Here is an 18,484-nt window from a genome sequence, read left to right on the forward strand (position 1 = left end):
ATCATGTATTATATGACTGTATCAGAAAAGAAAGAAAGTAACACTTTGAAGGACTCTCCTTGTAAATCCATCTATAAAGGTCATACCGTCCATTGCTTTGTATTCATTATTACTAACCATTATCACAATCAGTGGAGCTGGTGGAAACAAATTATTTTGCTAGCAAAAGCAACGTGTGTAAATGAGAAATATCCATTCAGGGTTCGTTTTTCACAGTTTATTGCAAGAGAACTTCTGGAAATTAGAGGTTAAATATGTATTAGAGACACCTTCAGTGTGAGCTGATGAATCCAGAGATTTATGCCATCTACAGTTTAATTAAACTCAACCTCCAACAGTTGATATCCGTTAATCTTGGCCTGCTGTGTTAATAACCTTGGCATGAGGCAATAGCTCAAACAGTCAGCTGATTAAATTAAGATAAAACAGATTTCTGTGGTGGTTAAATTAAACGCCGACCCCAGCGTCAGCGTGAATGAACTATACACAACAAAGCTATAACTCGGTGATTTATCTCACCTCTTACGAGCTGAAAAGAAAGATAAATCAGATAGAAAGAAAATGAAGTCTACTAATAGGATATTTTTCGTTTCATTCACTGAAGTGTGAGATTCCTCCCAGACAGCAGGGGGCGCTGTTCGTGAGCCTGCTCGGGTCTGCCAGTTGAACAGACAGCTAGCCTGCTAGCAAACAACAACAGAAGACCCCGGACAACTAGCTTTATAATTCAACCTAACACAAAGGTAAGTCCGCCCATAAAATAAACCAGAGAGCAGTGAAATAAGGACTAAAGACTTTAAATCACACGATTGAGGCCGCTGTGTCGTATCAGCAGTCGCAGTTTTTGCGGTAATATCCCCGACCTTTTTGTTTGGCTTAGGTTAGCTGCTACATTATCAGGGCTAACTAGCCCACTAGCTCGATCCGAGTTAGCTCGCATGCTAACGTCAGATCTTCTGGATCATTGACAGTGTCTGAGTACTTTTAACGGCACAGGACGTCGTCCTAACTGTGTGGGACAGTATTTTATTAACAAGCACACTGGTCTTTACGTGTAGCTAAAATAAAGAGTCAATTTAAGGTAACATAGCATTGTCGATAATCTGTATTGTTAGCAGGTTATCTACCTGCTACTGTCACCGCCTACATGGTCTGCTTCAACATGAGCTCAGTGGGTTGACTAGAGCCACGTTTAAACCGAGGGCTGAAATTATGTATGTATTCGTGCGTAATAAATGTCAGGACCCAGATGTGCAGTCTGTCTCAGGCCTTCATACTTCTTCATTGATGCCATTAAATGTACTGAAGAGAATGATTTATTGTATGTCGGTTTAGCCTCAGAGGTGCTCATGTTGTTCACTCCAGTACAGGTTCATCCAGCTGCTCAGGAGCTGGTTTGTTGACCAGCTGTCATTTATAATTGTTTGAGCAGACGTGTAGGAGGTGACGTTGTCTGACCCTGAGGCAGTGTTATCTTCTCCATACTTGTGCATCAGGTTCACTGGGAACAGACCAACACCACAGCACTGATTGTCTTCACACTGATGGGAGGTTTTGTCCACCTCGAATCACAGTAACATGAACGTTGGTATCTTTTATGAAGATTGTTATTTCTTGTGAAGACTGCTTTGGAGAAGGGTTGACGCAGCTGTATACAAAATGTTTCTAGCATTGTATGTAGTGTTACGATAACATTGGATTGTAAGTATTAGTCCTGCATGTACATCAAGACGATCAAGATTAGATGTGACAGGGAAACAAGTATTCTTCTGGTTTACCTACATGTCAAATGCAGTAAATGTCCTGAATGCCGCTCAGTTAGCATCATTTAAGGATGTACCAGCAGCTGTGTGTCTTCATTATGATGAACAGAAGTGTAATCTGTGAGGCTTTTTTTTGCAGTTCTCTTCATCTTCAGTAGTATTTTATGTGTTCCTGCCTACTATTAAAGGTCAGAGTGCTGCCACACAGCAGATTTTAAAATGCTCTTCACTTTAAGTTTCTCCTGAAGCTCTTTGCCTTGCAGATATACAGACTGTGCATAACTGAGTTTAGCTGAGCTCACCTTTGGTGTCGTGACCTAAAGTCCAATCCACTGCGTTTGCACTCTCCATTTTTCAATCAGTGTAAAAAAAGAAATGCAGTTTGTAAAATGATGAACCACCACTAAATTCTTCAATCAGTTTTCAACTCAGGAATGCACGTGATCATGAAACCGAGTCACAAATGTCAGTTTCACTCCTAGTTGGCAAACTTGTTCTGCTACTGAATGTGAGGTTACATTACTTTAACTTAAGTAGTCCAAGCTTAGAAAAATAGAAATCAAATGCCTAGTCCATGTTTTTCAGTGATCATAAGATGGTTGTTTTATTAGCTCTCATGATGGCATTAACCGTATCGAATGAGATCTGGTATTTGCATAATCCTTTGGCTGATGAAAAAAATCAGACAACTTTAAGGATAAGAATATGTTACAAACAGTCCACAATGGCAGTTTGTTGATTTCTGGTGGCTTTTTCTGACATTTGGAGCGTGTTGTGGGCATTGATAGAATCCAGTTTCACTCTAACTTTAAATAACCAGAGACTTTCTTCCGTCACAGTGTCAAACACAACAACAGTGTCTGTCATGCAGATGGTTTTAATTGAATAATCATACATCCATTGTCTGCAGTGAACCTGTCTGTGACTTGTAGCCATTAAATTGGTGTTTATCTTTGTTATGGCTGGCTATTTACTAAACAATGAATAGGCATGGATTCATCAAGGTTCCCACAGGTTCATGGATTCCTTGACCGTTTATACATTTAAGGGAAATAATCAAATTGTAATTAGACATCACTGATCATTGAAAGTTCCCGAATTGATGTATCATGGGAAAGAATAGATCTTGAAGTGTGTGTCTCCTGCAGTTTATGTCAGGTGTGTGCATGAGTGATTACAGTCTAATGATGCAGCTTAAGGCAAGTAAGCAAGGCAGCCAACATCAGGTGAACTTTGCAGGAGAGCTATTACACTTTTTGTTTTTTTTCCCCGTTCCGTTAGTGTGTTATTTAGGTATTTGTGCATGTAAAATTTCTTGAAAGTTTAAAATGCCCAATGTCAGTCCTCTCTCCCTCAGAAAATACTGCTCCTGAAACAGCTTGTCAGTAGTCTCGCCTTTAATTCTGTGACATTGTGACGTAACAGTACATCACCATGTCACACATTTGCAATATGTATGCCTATATATAATTATGCCTGTATTTAGAAGTGAAGCTAACTTGAAGTTGAAAACACTGCAGAGCCGACTGGAGACACAGTGAGCAGTGCTGGCTCAGGCGTGTGTTTGCTGACCATTCAGAGCTGACTGGGTTCATGGGTTTCTCTACGAGAAAACTAATCTATTTTTTGAGCATTAAAGCATGTAAACCTATTCAAGTAGAAACCCAAAATACAACTATGAACCTGGAAATTAGCGCAGTATGTCCCCTTTAAAACCTGCTGGTTCTCATAGAAGTTTGCAGTGTTGTAACAGTAATTAACACTGATCAGTATCTCACACTGTGCCATGTTTGGCCCTTAAATTTGTTAGAATCAGCCCTGGAGTCATTGAAAAGGCCTTGAATTTGATATTTAATAGTAGTAAAATTTCAATAAATTAACCAATTAAAAAAAATCTCTCTCTCTCTCTATATCTATCTATCTATCTATCTATCTATCTATCTATCTATATATCAATTGCTAGAGAGCTACAAACTTCATGTGACCTTCAGATTAGCCCAAGTACAGTACGCAGAGAGCTTCATGGAATGGGTTTCCATGGCCGAGCAGCTGCAGCCAAGCCACACATCACCAAGTGCAATGCAAGGCGTCGGATGCAATGGTGTAAAGCACGCCGTCACTGGCCTCTAGAGCAGTGGAGACGCGTTCTCTGGAGTGATGAATCACGCTTTTCCATCTGGCAATCTGATGGACGAGTCTGGGTTTGGAGGTTGCCAGGAGAACGGTACATTTCAGATTGCATTGTGCCAACTGTGAAATTTGGTGGAGGAGGAATTATGGTATGGGGTTGTTTTTCAGGAGCTGGGCTTGGCCCCTTAGTTCCAGTGAAAGGAACATTGAATGCTTCAGGATACCAAAACATTTTGGACAATTCCATGCTCCCAACCTTGTGGGAACAGTTTGGAGCGGGCCCCTTCCTCTTCCAACATGACTGTGCACCAGTGCACAAAGCAAGGTCCATAAAGACGTGGATGACAGAGTCTGGTGTGGATGAACTTGACTGGCCTGCACAGAGTCCTGACCTGAACCCGATAGAACACCTTTGGGATGAATTAGAGCGGAGACTGAGAGCCAGGCCTTCTCGACCAACATCAGTGTGTGACCTCACCAATGCGCTTTTGGAAGAATGGTCAAAAATTCCTATAAACACTCTCCTCAACCTTGTGGACAGTCTTCCCAGAAGAGTTGAAGCTGTAATAGCTGCAAAAGGTGGACCGACATCATATTGAATTCTATGAGTTAGGAATGGGATGGCACTTCAGTTCATAGAATGAGTAAAGGCAGGTGAGCGAATACTTTTGGTAATTTGGTAATATATATATATATATATATATATATATATATATATATATATATATATATATATATATATATATATATATATATATATATATATATATATATATATATATATATATATATATATAATATACACACACACACACACACACACACACACACACACACACACACACACACCCACACACACACACACTGCTCTTCAGGTACACCTATACCTTTTTTAGCTTTAATGACTGGACTGCTTGCAGTGCTCTGCAGCCCGCAGGAACGTCTGCCTTTAGAGGTCAACACGTCAAGTGTAGCTGCTGGTCAGGGTATGAAACAGGTGACTGGAGACATTAGATATGCATTGAGGTCTCTCCTCCCTTTAACCTCCCGTGCCCAGCGAAGTGAGTAGGGTTTTAGCGAGGAAGTACCGGCAGGAGGTGAAGCCTGGGTGCTAATGCTTTTTTGCCCCGTCAAATCCCATTCACTGTAATTGTGGGTCTGCACAAAGTCAGGGATGAGAGCGAGGCAAGCTGATCGCTGTAGCAAAATCAATAGTTCATACCTCTCCGAGATTGAGTTTTTAGGAAAGGAGGAGCACCGTGACCAAGGGCAGAATATGAAATCACTCCCACAGAGGCCCAACACGCGCTGTGCAATCAATCCCCGGTCCCTGTACCAATTATACTTTTAAGGTTTGTCTGTGGCTTACTGCGGTCCTCAAAGACCAAAGCTTTGGAAAAAGACATTGTGTTCACTGACGCTATGACAAGGGTTGCAACCCCCCCCCCCCCCCAAAAAAAAGTGGATATTGCTGTCTGAAATGCCTCCGTACCTTCAGTCTTTAATTTAGACCAGAGATTGATTTCTCCTGTTTCTCAGTCGGGGGAGTGAAATGTGAGGAAAAGTAAGCATTGTGGTCATAACTGCCACCTTATGTATCATATTTTGCCAAATATACATTCACACATTGTAATTTTGGTCTTTGGACTCTAATTCTGTGTTATGGCCACAAATCCAACCATTGTTAAAATGACAGTGCTGTGAAATTCAGTCAGCTTTGTCTTCATAGGATTCACGTGAAACAGCCAGAACCTTACTGTACTTTTTGATTTTTGTTCAGCGTTTTTTGCTGTCTGCAGTCTCAACAAAACCATGTCAAGTAATTATATTTGCTTAGATTATTGGACACAGATAATGTATGTAGAATGGTGAAACATGTATAGATTGTCTGGTGAAAGTTCAGCTGACAGCTGTAGGGATCGATCTCCCTGCATTTGACCTGTGCAGGCGTTAGTTTGTGTTTTGTTTGTGGAAACCTAAGGGTCTTCGATTGCTATAAACAGTTTAGTCTGTCTTAAGTTTAAACTCACTCAGAAAAGTTAAAAAGATGTAAAATTGTATCTCCTGGTTGATTCAGCAACATCTGTGGCCACCAAGATAACAGAGAAAACAGTTTGATACCGCAGTAAACACTCATGGAGCAGCTACTTTGTTAGAAATAAAACAGAAGAGCGATCTGCGCATCTGTTTACAGTCAGTGATAATTGCAACTGTGATCTGATTTGATCATCTGATGCTGCTTTGTGGTGTGAGTAGTTTTTAACATAGTTAACCTTAGGAGTCAGAGGTGTAGCTGAGCTCTCTTGCTCCAGCACACTGTTGAAAAAAATAAAACTGAGCCGCTGACACAAAATTTTTGATGTGTGTAAAATACACAGAGTTTCCTGTGGCTTCATCACAGTAATGTTTTTTTCCTGTTGAACTCCTTTTAATGTGCAGCAGCAGCAGAAGGAAATATATTTACACTAGCTATCACTTTTTACAGCTCTGCCACTGTGTGACAGTAAACAGTGTGGCTGTAAGCAGTGTAATAAAATTGTGCTGGATTACATGCATGCATAATTTTGCTGAGTATACACCGTGCTCAGAAAACTCTTTTAACACACCACCACGTTTAAACATTACAGGTATGACTGAAAATGACAGCAGATATAAACAAGTTTGCTGCTGTCAAATTTCTTTACAATGTAAAATAAGCGCTGGTTGTTGATCAAGAATTGACTGTTGTTGTTAGCACAAAAGATTTAAATGTCAAAATGTAAATGTACTGAATGGCTAATGTAGATAAAATGCTGCCTATGGATAGTACGGCTGAATGATGTGCAAAAAAATAATAATCACCATTTGATAAGAGACACAGATTTAGAAAGAATTTTGGTTTTTTTTGCATTCCATTATCAAAAACAGTGTCTAATGAAGAAAATACTAATACAGTGTTGTGGTATTTGCTTGGGTCTGCACCAAATGAGCATCTTCTCTGTAGCAGCACGATGCTTATAAAGCTTTGTTTGATAAATTGTGCAGCTCTAATGAATAGACACTGGTTTGGATTATTTGAAATCTTAAGGATTAAAACTTCTAAGGCTGATTTGTGTTCAGCTTTTTCACCTTTTAATGGACCACCTGTCCTTAATCTGCTCATTTCTTCGTCCATGTGTTATGAAACTGGAAAGCACAAACAGTTAAAAGGTGTATGCAGTGTGTGTGTGTCTCCATCAGAGTCCACCTGTCTGAGAATCTGAATTTGATTTCTCTCTCATACCGCCGTTTGATTTTCTTTTGTCTCCATCTAACCACTTTTTGGAGCAATTTATCTCTTTGAATGGTTCCACAGACGGTGGCCCATCTTTCATTCGCCACCTGTTTTTCCATTTGGCTTCTCTATCACTTTACTTTTCATTTTCTTTCCTTGTCCCCCCCCTTTGTCTTCGTCTCACTCTATCGTAGTTGCCACTGTTGAAGAATCAAGAAGATTGGTTGGTTGTTCATTCATTGGATTTTTTTAATAACTGGTCTGCACCAAGCCTCTGACAGTGAGACCGTTGGGGTCAGATTAGCCTAGCATTCCTTATTATTGTTATTTTGTATCGTCACAGTTTCACAATGGTCATTTTCACATCATTTTTGTCAGATTGTTAGCAGAAAGTTCTCACGCTTTGGAAACTGACGATCTCAAGGATTTGTGGAGGCTTGAAGTTTGCTTTAGCATTAAAAACTATTCATCCAATTTAGAGGGGCCTAAAGGTGCTAAGAAAACAGTTCTCATCATTATTCTAGTAAGATTTGTTGTAAAGTGTGCCTCACAGGCTCTAAGCAGCATCACTGTCAATGTATCATCTTCATTAGGTTTAATCATCAGGAGCAGAGAGCTCAGCTCCCAGCCGTCACAATTTGTTCCACTGCATTTTGACCCAAATTGAATTTATGGATGAAGACTTTCAAAGCTCGGGGGTGAGAGAGAGACAGGTGGAGATGGATGAAGGCTTTGAGGAATGGTGAAAAAGAAAAGACTGGTGAAATGGAAAAGAAGATATTGAGCAGTGGAGAGAAATTGGCCTCAGATTAACAGCATGAGGGTCCAGAGAGAAACCGACTTGTGTTATATAGAAATGGAAAAACAGCGCTTTGCACTGACCTTGCAGCAAGATGAAAAAGGCTTATGCATCTGGCATCATGTCAAGATGTTGTCCAGTGCTGGATATAGTAAGGTAGAAATTATGACAATACACCTCCACACCAGTATCACATACAGTAATTAAGCATTGACACTGGCTGTTTTCTAGTCCCAGGCAAACCTCCACTTTTGTCCTTGAAACCCTGTCAGCTTGTCTCAAGTAAGGGGCATTTTACAGTAGAGGGCATTGTGGGTGTAATCTCCAACATGTATGCATATGAACGTAGAAGCTGGAAGGGGAAAAAAATCAGTTTTGTATTCTGCTGTGGACTGAGAGGTACTCACCAGTCATGGTGGAGCAAGCTTTGGTTGCATGCTGGTAAACTTTGTGTAGAGCAAAAGTGACAGATTACATATAAGTCAGTGCAGTGGCTCCCACCGCAACTGTGGATCTTTAAAAAAAACAGTCATGAATACAGATTTGGATTGCTAAAAAGAGCACCTGTTGGAGACTATTTTCCTTGGTGGATTAATGCACCGTGTGTTGTTGTGTGAATATTGATGGCAGCTGGACGATGTTTTTTGCTCACTGTTGTGTTTTCTGACAACAATGGAGGTGTGTGGCACGGAGGAGTAGGATATTTCTGTGTTTTGGTCCTTTTTCGTGGGATTTGGTGGCAAAAACAGTGATGCAGTAATATATTCATAAAATATGTCACCAGTCTAATCCATATGTGTACATTCTGATGACTCAGTCATGAATTTGATAGCAAGTCTAAAAAACCTTGACAGTCCCACCAACCCATCTGTGAAATGTAAACCAGAAACATGTTACTTTTTATTTATACCAAAGGCCAACAACCGAAATAGATATACCCACACAAACTTTCCTTTCAAACAACTGTTTGGAAATGTTGAAAGTCCCAGTAGTTTGTGGTTTGTGTGTTGTTTCCCTACAGTATCATAGTCCCATAATGTCCTTAAAGAGAATACCAGTACACTTCTCACAAGAGGTCGTACCTACTCAACCTAACCTAACTCAACATAGTGCAGGGACCAACGTTTAAGTTACAGAGTGAGACTGTAAGCCATTTTCCCAATGACAAGTCACTATACAATCAACTGTATTTGAAGCTGTAATTTTAAGCTATTCTAGTTTTATAATGTTGCTTTAAGGACATGATATGTATCTTTGTCATTTCTGGATTACAATGTGCACAAATGACCAGACCTTTGTGAGATATTTTGTTGAGTTGTGCACATACAGTATCCTAAATATTTCCATTAATGTTCAAACACAGAGAAGTCTGTATTTCTTCCAGATATGTCAGAGGCCATAACTTTAAAACAGTGCCTCGTCCGTCACTTACAAAGATTTTGATTTGTGGTTGTTAAAAAATGAAGTCAACAACTCCCATGATTTCACACTACTAACTTTTTTGTCTTGTTTTGATTGAGAGATCCCAGCATAAATTACATACTTTTAAATCATCCCTGTTGACCAGTTTAAGCTCTTCAACAGAGCCAGTGAGCAGGGTTGAACGGACTCTGACAGTGTATGATCATGCCTGTGAATGTGAAGTTGTGCGAGTGTGTGGAGGATGTGTGCATCACAAATCTGCACTGTGTGACGTGAAGGTAATTTCGGAACCTTGGATTTGGCCAGTGGCCCACAGTCCTGAGAGGCAGCTTGTTTATTTACAGTTCATTTTTGAGACTTAATTGCAATTGCAGCGGCTATTGATCTCAGAACAGGCGTGGGCCATCGATCTCCTGCTGTCCCCTAATGGGTCAGGGACAATTCGTCTAGCCCCGACACCACAAACCTCAATAGCCGGCAGTGCGGCCGCATGAATTAAATGATATTGAATCTTAACTGGATTAATGAAAGATACAGTGCCTGTGCGTTGCATCACAATGAGCCTTTCTTTGGTTTAAAAACGGGCTTCTTTGCCTCTCTGCTAGAAGAACTTGATTGAGGATTTTCACCAAACTTCACAGAGATGGGATATAAATTCTGGTGGGATCAGTTAATCACACTCACTTTGTTTGTTTCTAGGGGGCAAACTGCTTCCATCTGGCGTGTACGGATGCAGATGGATGTCGGGACTGAACACTGACGAGTGGAAGTGACAGATTCCTCCTCCTCACCCTCTTGCCCCCCAACACCTTCTGTCACGCTGGCAATGTCAAGAGTCCCGAGTCCCCCTCCCCCTGCGGAAATGTCCAGCGGGCCTGTGGCCGAGAGCTGGTGTTACACACAGGTAGAGTGACCGCTCGGACAGGTGAAGTGTTGATCGACTTAGTAACACTGTCATCTTTGTACTGATTGTTTCTTTTCCTTTGCCAGATCAAAGTGGTGAAGTTCTCGTACATGTGGACCATCAACAACTTTAGCTTCTGTCGTGAGGAGATGGGTGAGGTCATCAAGAGCTCCACCTTCTCTTCTGGGGCCAATGACAAACTGAAATGGTAGGTGGGCAGAAGAGCTGTTCTGCTTCATCATGTCTGAATAATCGGTATTCATAGGCTGCGATTAGATTTCGAAACATGAATGCTGTGACTGGCATTGTGTCCTGCAAAGGTCTTTTTAATCAACGTACATTTTTATCAAGCAAACAAATCCGACGTGCCTGACAAACCAACAACATCGTGAATTCTCACTGAGATTCTCAAATGAACATATTATTAAAATGAATTCCAGGACAGAAAGGTCTCTGTATGTCACTGACATGGAGAAACACTTCAGCAGTTTACTCAAAGTCTTGAGTAAAAGAGTAAACAAATTGTGTTGAAATATTACTTTGGTACATGTGAGTCATCCATATGAGTAGTACTTAAGTACCTCAGGCATCAAATATTAAATGTTATTAATGATAAAAGTAAGTTTGTGGCAAAAAAATGTAGTTTAAGTATCAAAAATACAAGAAAAACTAAACTATTAATTAAATATATGTATAAGCTGTATGCTAACCAATTATCAATATTTGATGATCATCAGAATCATTTAAAAAATGATGCAGGAAATCTGCACTGTAACTAGTTACTAATGTGATGAAATAAAGAAGTAGTAGAAGTATTAAGCAGCAGAAAATGAAAATGCTCACTTTAAGTACAAGTACCTCAAAATGTATTTAAGGAAGGTACTTGAGTAAATCTACTTGGTTACATTACACAACTGCATTTCAGAATAAAACTCTGGTCACTAAATGAATCACAGCTGTTATGTAAATTAGTATCTTTGACTGCAGTGGTCCTGAATAACATCTAATAGTCTTTGTTTTTGAAGAAATTGTACCACAGCAGACAAAAACAGGAAAACACAGTTTAATAATTCAGCAGGTGTGAACTTTGTGGCATATCACACTAGTCAGGAGTGACTGACATTAGTAATTATTTGTAAATACATTATTACCTTCATCCCCTTGAGATTTTAACTGTCTCACCCTCCGTCACCATCAGGTGTTTGCGAGTGAATCCTAAAGGCCTGGATGAGGAGAGCAAAGACTACCTGTCTCTCTACCTGCTGCTGGTCAGCTGTCCGAAGGCCGAGGTGCGCGCCAAGTTCAAGTTCTCCATCCTCAACGCCAAGGGAGAGGAGACCAAAGCCATGGGTGAGTCAGCTGTGAAGCACAAACTTCTTCCTGCAACAGCAGTCACATCATTAATGTTCGATTTTAAAACCACCTGCGTGTGACTTGTGTGTGTCCTTGCTGCGTGCAGAAAGCCAGAGGGCATATCGTTTCGTCCAGGGGAAGGACTGGGGCTTTAAGAAGTTCATCCGGAGAGACTTCCTGCTAGATGAGGCTAATGGTCTTCTACCTGATGACAAGCTCACACTCTTCTGTGAGGTACACTGCCTCCTCTTCTTGGTTTATAACTTTTCTCATTCCAGAGTTTTTGTGGTATTTTTTTTTTTTTTTCATTTTTATATCAAATTTAATTACATTTCGCTCCCTCAGGTGAGTGTGGTGCAGGACTCAGTCAACATATCTGGGCAGAACACCATGAACATGGTGAAGGTGCCAGACTGTCGACTAGCAGACGAGCTGGGGGGCCTTTGGGAGAACTCCCGCTTCACAGACTGTTCCCTGTGTGTGGCCGGCCAGGAGTTTCAGGCCCACAAAGCCATCCTGGCAGGTACAGACATGAGTTTGACAAACCCTGTGTTTTGTCTCTGTCCTGCCTTTTTGTTCCTGCAGTTTGAAATGTTTAACTGTGCTTGTTTAACTGTGACTGTTGCTTGATCCCATGATTAGTTGAATATTAACATTTCTGCTGTCGTTCTAATATCTCTCATATCACTGCTTTCAGCACGTTCCCCCGTATTCAGCGCCATGTTTGAGCACGAGATGGAGGAGAGCAAAAAGGTGAGCTCAAGGTCCCAAAGCTTTTTGTATTCTTAGAAATAAATTCATTTGTTCCTGAGTGGTTCAACTGCTCAGTTTTCCCTGCTGTGTTGAGGGGTTAAAGTGAGTGAAGGATTGTGTGCTGTCAGCTGGCCGCAGCACCCAGCCGTTTGGTGAAACTGAATGATAGCGCGGCTGAAATGAAATTGTCCTGCCGTACTTGAGGGTCAGGATTCATCCTTCACTGACAGAGCCGCAGAAGCCGAGAATTGCTTTTTTTTTTTTCATTTGTGCACATGTGACTATAAGAAATGAAATTGCAGGAGAAGCTGCGCAGATGCTCCTTTTTTTTAAACCAAGGCCATTTTAGATTCTATGTTGCAACCATTTCACTAAGTCATTAACATTTAAAATGAACAGAGACAGAATGCTGGAAAAGAATATATGCTTTTCATCATAATCAGATTTATTGCTTTGTTTTTTGTGTTAATAAGTGAGGGAAGAGACAACTGAAAATCACGGCAAGTTATGAATCCTGAACATAAAGTGGAAATGAACAGATAGAAAAACATAAATATTGATAAGATAATTTTGTGGCAAGGTTACTTTAAGTGCACACCCCTCTCTGCTGATTGTGATAGTTTTAAACCAAAATCAAGTAGTTTGACTTTCATCTCCATCACTTTGTTACACTAAAGGTTGGTCATGTTGCGTTGCACAGCAAGTCTCTCTGCCAATCTCACACCTACTGTGTGGCTTAATCATGCAGCTGGGTCTCATTTGCCGTTCTTATAGTTGTCTCAAAAAACCCTGAACAAAGTGCAGCATCCCAAGAAGAATAACAGGGAAGCTTTAATAATATATTAATTAAACTGCATGAATTGACTTCTGTAACCATGCAGAGATACATAATATGTAACTCTACATGTTTTTGTATGTTCGCAGTCACTCATCTCTAAATTTCAGCATAACAAAGTGTCGTTTTCATGGCATAATTCAAAATAACATGGTGAACATGTTGTAGTTGAAGTTCCTGTTGAGGTGAAATGCTTTAACCTGACGTTGTTTTCCCCTCGCCTGTTACTGTCAGAACCGTGTGGAGATCAACGACGTGGAGCCGGAGGTTTTCAAAGAGATGATGTGCTTCATTTACACAGACAAGGCTCCAAACCTGGACAAGATGGCTGATGACTTGCTGGCAGCTGCTGACAAGGTAATATAAACAGTACAACTACTGCACTGGTATGTCTCGACACATTTCGACAGTTACTTGATTGGTCGGCAGTTAGTTAAAATATATTAGAGTCTTTTAATTGGGGCTGTTTGGCTTTTAATAATACTGATTTCATGGTATTAATGTCATTAATTCCCCTGACAGCCCTTTGTGTTACCACCACACGGCAGATGTTAAAGGGGACTGTTATGCTCATCATTATTTTCTGTCACATATTTAATGTTACATGTCAGGTGTTAACAGTGAATGTGGCTGAGGATTCAAATAATGAGATAAACTTGTGTAAAAGTTAGTCTGAACTCTTGGTGATTTCCTGATGGACATAGAGTTTTACCAGAGCTGCTGAAAGTTATTACTAACTGCTGCTAAGTGTTACGTTAGCTGCCATTAGCTTTACAATTAGCGGTCCTCCCACAGCTCCCCACAGCTCCTTTGTACAGTAATTGGTGAGGCCTCATAGAGTTCAATGGCTCATATCGCTCTGCAACCAACTGCACGGGCAATCGGACAAGGCAGTGTTCACGTCAGTATTCCAGTCCCTGGATGCTGCTCCTCAACCTTCCAGAGGTTTGTCCAAGCAGAAGAAAAAGGGCTTTTAGGGAGAGGATGCCTTTAAAAGAAATGGAGGCTGAAGCAGAGTGTTTTTTTAAGGATTTTTTAAAACTTGGAATCATGCAAAGCAATGTCTAGCATCTTGGCTATAATGAGACGAGAGTTGCACAATATTTTGTTGGCAGCAAACACCGGGATCTTTCAGGTAGTGTTACAGGTCAAGGTAATTAGATGCATTAAGCCCCGAGAAGGTACAAGTGCACAGTATCCACTGAGCAGCAGTCCAATAAGCCATCAGGCTTTCGAGAAACAGTGAGATGATTTCACACTGATCTCACTCCTCCGTGACAACAAATGGGAGACTGACTTTGAGACACAGATTCTTTCCGAGGTTGAGCCCTGAAGTGTTCGTTTTACACTCTTCTATTCGTATGTTTGAAACCAGATTCATGACAGGGTGGTCTTTGTTAGATGTGATGTCATGGAAAATAAAGCCGGCCTGGCGCATCACTGTTATTTTGAACACTGTAATGACATTTTGAAATACCACATGAATACTGATGCAGACAGAGAATGTGCTTACCTTGTGTCTCTCTTTCAGTATGCTCTGGAGAGACTGAAGGTCATGTGCGAGGACGCTCTCTGCACCAGCCTGTCTGTGGAAAACGCTGCTGAGATCCTCATCCTGGCTGACCTGCACAGTGCCGACCAGCTCAAAACGCAGGCTGTTGACTTCATCAACTAGTGAGTTCAAACCCAGACGAGAGCTCGTCATCGCTCATAATTAGGTGTCCAGCACCTTTCGGATCCTCAGAGAGTCCACAGAACATTGTGTCTCTGTTGCTGTGTCTTCCCGTAACATCGTCTTTATCTTGCCATCTTATTACTGACAGTACCAGGGCTCAGTCTCCCCCTCTCGCTCCATCTCTTGTATCACAGCTAATCATTTAATTTCACATATCCCCTTGTTGAGTGGTCTGTCACATGCATGACAAAGCTGCTCGAGGGATCAGGGCAACCTAACTCTTAACGAGTTCTGCTGTCACCTCTTCTTTTGACTCAGACGATGTGATAATAACTGAACATGTGTCCATCCTGGTGTTCAAGACCATTCTTCCCATTGTTCCTGCGGTCAACAACGCATGGGTCATCATTTGCACTTATAGAGCTGAAATAGTTCTATTACAGAAGCTCTTATTTTGAAGTCCAACTTCAAGTAAATAGCATTTCAAAGCAAAATTATCTCAGTTAATTCGACCATGAATAAAACCAAGAAAGTCTTGATCTCAAAATGATTTATTTATTTTATATTATTCATTCATTTCTTACTGGCGATTGAGAGTCAGTTAGGGTTAGTTTTTAATTATAATCTCAGCATTATGATTTATACCATCATGGCTCTTTTGGCTCTGCAATGCTGGCATACTGTATTAAATGACACTCTTGAGTGTGAGCAAACAAAGGCGGCGTAAAGGCGAGCCTTGGTTGGGGTGATAATGCAGAGCCTCTGTGTGAAAAAGGCTGATGTCTCTGACTGTCTGTAGTCACAACTCTGCAGTCTTGCTCATGTCCCACACCATCTGATTGGTTTGACGTCACAAGTCAAAGCCTGTCAACACTGAAGTCTACAGGCCACAGAGATTGAGCAAATTGTTAAATGCCACCTGACATATCAGTGGAAGTACATTTTCCTTAAACTAACATGTGTCTTCTGTGTCTCTGTCCCTCTCACGTCCTCCAGCCATGCAGCAGAGGTGATGGAGACAGCAGGCTGGAAGTCCATGGTGGCGTCTCATCCTCACCTGGTGGCCGAAGCTTACCGCTCCCTGGCTTCAGCCCAGTGCCCTTTCCTCGGACCCCCGCGGAAGCGCCTCAAACAATCCTAACAGCCTGGCAGCAAGGCGTCTTCACTCATGCATTGCACACACATGCTCACACAAACACAATAACACACAGATCCCCCTTCCCCCCCGCAAACACACAGGGACAACTTTTCCCCTCGCTGTTACCTACTACACTACCTAAAGCCTCCCCTGAATCTCCCCCTTCTGCCCCATCCAATCCTGCTGTATTCTAGTCTCTTCTAAAGATGGAGGGAAGAAGAAGAAGGAGGAGGAGGAGGAGGTGGAGGTAGAAGAGAGGGGCAGGTGGGCTCGTGAAATGGATGTTTGTCGTTTACAAAGTAACCGCGGCACCCCCTCCCCCCTTTCTCCTCAGCTCTGGCTTAGTGATGTCTGACATCGTGCTCTTTTCCATGTGTGAAGTGAAATCCTTCGACATCCTGTTAGTTCCTACTTTGGAATCCGTTCGGAAGGAAGAAACTGGACACAACAACCCAAAAAAAGAGCTAAATGTCTGGAAAATTTGGAGACTTAAAGGACAAATACAAATTAAGTCTTTAACTATTTTATCATAAGGCTTCTTTTTGCTCTGTTCTTAGCGTTTGGAGTAGAGCTGTCAGAGAAGCCCCCAAACACATGGGCCTGTGAGGGACTAGAGAAGAAGAAGAAGAAGAAGAAGAAGAAGTGGGCTTCTTAGTTACAAACTAGAAGCCCCTTCCCCCACCCTCCGAGTAAGACAACCAAGGGCTAGTTTAAAAAAAAAAAAAAAAAAGGCAGATATGGGACAAAATCATTAAATAATTCTCCCAAAGAAAGTTGGGAAAACATTGCACTAAAGTCACAGGTCACCCGTCGGCAACCCTTACCAGCAGTAAGTAGAAATACTGTAGGCAAGCACATACTGAAGCAAGCTTCATGGACCCAGCTGGACCAGAACAAGTTCCCTTTAAGAAGATTTATCAACAAGTGACAAAAACAACACATGTACTCCCGTGTTAGAACTCTGCTTCATCTGCGTCCGTTTTTCATTTTTCAAAAATTGCCGGGTACAGAAACAGAACAGAGGATACAGAAAATAGCAGCCACAACTGGATGTCATTCTGGGGGAAGATGGTGTGGATCTGTCTTCGTAGCCCTTGAGAGAAAATACATTTCCAAAGTGTCGACGGACAACCCAACCAGGCGACGACAAGCGGAGGAGGAAAAAAATGTTTCAAAACGACATTAAGATTAAATCAGGCATGTTAATGTTCTTTTATGATGAATTTCTTATTAGTTTTTTTTTTCCTCAGAACTGTCATTTCTATTTTTTTCATAGGAATTTGTACAGACACCAGTGTTTTTGAAGCTGTGTAAAAACTAAAGCATTTTCGACCGTGAAATTGAAAACAAAAGAGGACAGATGTTTCCTTGCAGGCATGAAGACTGAGGGGAAATGAAATCGAAATGAACACGTTTTAATGTTCAGAATAGACAGAATGTGAAAAAATGCACACCGAGGCAAACACATGAAATACATTTGAAGTTATCATTTGAACCTGGTGGAAAATGGTAATTGATAGAAGGAACCATTGTTTCTTTCCTGTAGATATCGCCGGTTATGAGAAGTGACACTTAGTTGTTGCCATTTTTTGTTCCCAAAAGAATAAACCACAACTATTTTGTATTGAATGCAATTCAAATGTTGTCCGGGTATTTTTCTATGAATCATGTGTTTGTGATGAATTTGTTATTTTCAGCTGGAGTTCCACTGTGAGAGGATCATGTCACTTTACAGAAACACAGTGAGGAAATTGTTTTTTTTTTTTTTTTTTTTTTTTTACATCTGGAGTAAAGGTGACTCAAAATAGGTTTTAGAACAGAATAAAACAGGATCAAGTCTTGATTCCACTATAATTGAGGAAACATTGATCTTTTTATTCATCACTTCAGTCCCTACATCCTTGCGGACATGGTTTATGTTTTAGGGCTGTGAATTAATGCGTCCTAGCCCAAACATTAACTCTTTGTGACTTTCTGTTGTGGCAGAAGAAGAATGTGTTCATTCGTAAGTGTTGAGGAGTTGGACGCCTCGGTAGCTCAGTTGTTTTTCAGCACATTGATCTTAACATTCTTACTTTCAAGTTTTGGTAAAACAAAAGAAGAGAAGTATTAGTTTGAGAACTGGACTGAAGCAAACACACCTAACGGGTGGAATTACATTTTTACACAAACACTGTACTAAATCTAAAATGCTTGATATTGTACTTTTTACTTCACTACAGAAAATGTTCACTGCTTCACTTACAAGGTACTTTATAGAGACAGACTTTAAAGGAATTAGAATGGGACCAGCTACCACATTTAAATGACACCTATAGTCTGTATGAGTGCAACACTCATGGGACAGTTTCTTTTGATAATTTAAATGAAAAGTTCACTGCAAAAAGAAAGATTCAGTCATCATCATCTCACCCTCCTGCTGATGGAAAGCTGGGTGAAGTTTCGTAGTCTGCAAAACA

The 18,484-nt window shown here is 40.9% G+C and overlaps 1 protein-coding gene across 1 annotated transcript; it reads left to right on the forward strand.

Moving 5' to 3' along the window:
* Positions 1-590: 590 nt before the first annotated feature.
* On the forward strand, positions 591-17,659 carry LOC119010200 (speckle-type POZ protein). The gene is made up of 10 exons (XM_037082175.1): positions 591-743; positions 10,067-10,271; positions 10,358-10,479; positions 11,470-11,621; positions 11,731-11,858; positions 11,970-12,147; positions 12,322-12,377; positions 13,447-13,569; positions 14,744-14,886; positions 15,884-17,659. Exons 2-10 carry the CDS (start codon positions 10,194-10,196, stop codon positions 16,026-16,028), a joined length of 1,125 nt encoding a protein of 374 aa, XP_036938070.1. The 5' UTR covers positions 591-743; positions 10,067-10,193; the 3' UTR covers positions 16,029-17,659.
* Positions 17,660-18,484: the final 825 nt, after the last annotated feature.

This window comes from Acanthopagrus latus, chromosome 20 (assembly GCF_904848185.1).
Source record: "Acanthopagrus latus isolate v.2019 chromosome 20, fAcaLat1.1, whole genome shotgun sequence".
NCBI lineage: Eukaryota > Metazoa > Chordata > Actinopteri > Spariformes > Sparidae > Acanthopagrus > Acanthopagrus latus.

Bases quoted from the DNA above. Each gene is read 5' to 3' on its own strand.
- LOC119010200 (XM_037082175.1), top strand. From the start codon at position 10,194: ATGTCAAGAGTCCCGAGTCCCCCTCCCCCTGCGGAAATGTCCAGCGGG. The intron at 10,272-10,357 runs GTAGAGTGACCG...TTCCTTTGCCAG, and splicing joins AGAGCTGGTGTTACACACAG to ATCAAAGTGGTGAAGTTCTC. The intron at 10,480-11,469 runs GTAGGTGGGCAG...CGTCACCATCAG, and splicing joins GCCAATGACAAACTGAAATG to GTGTTTGCGAGTGAATCCTA.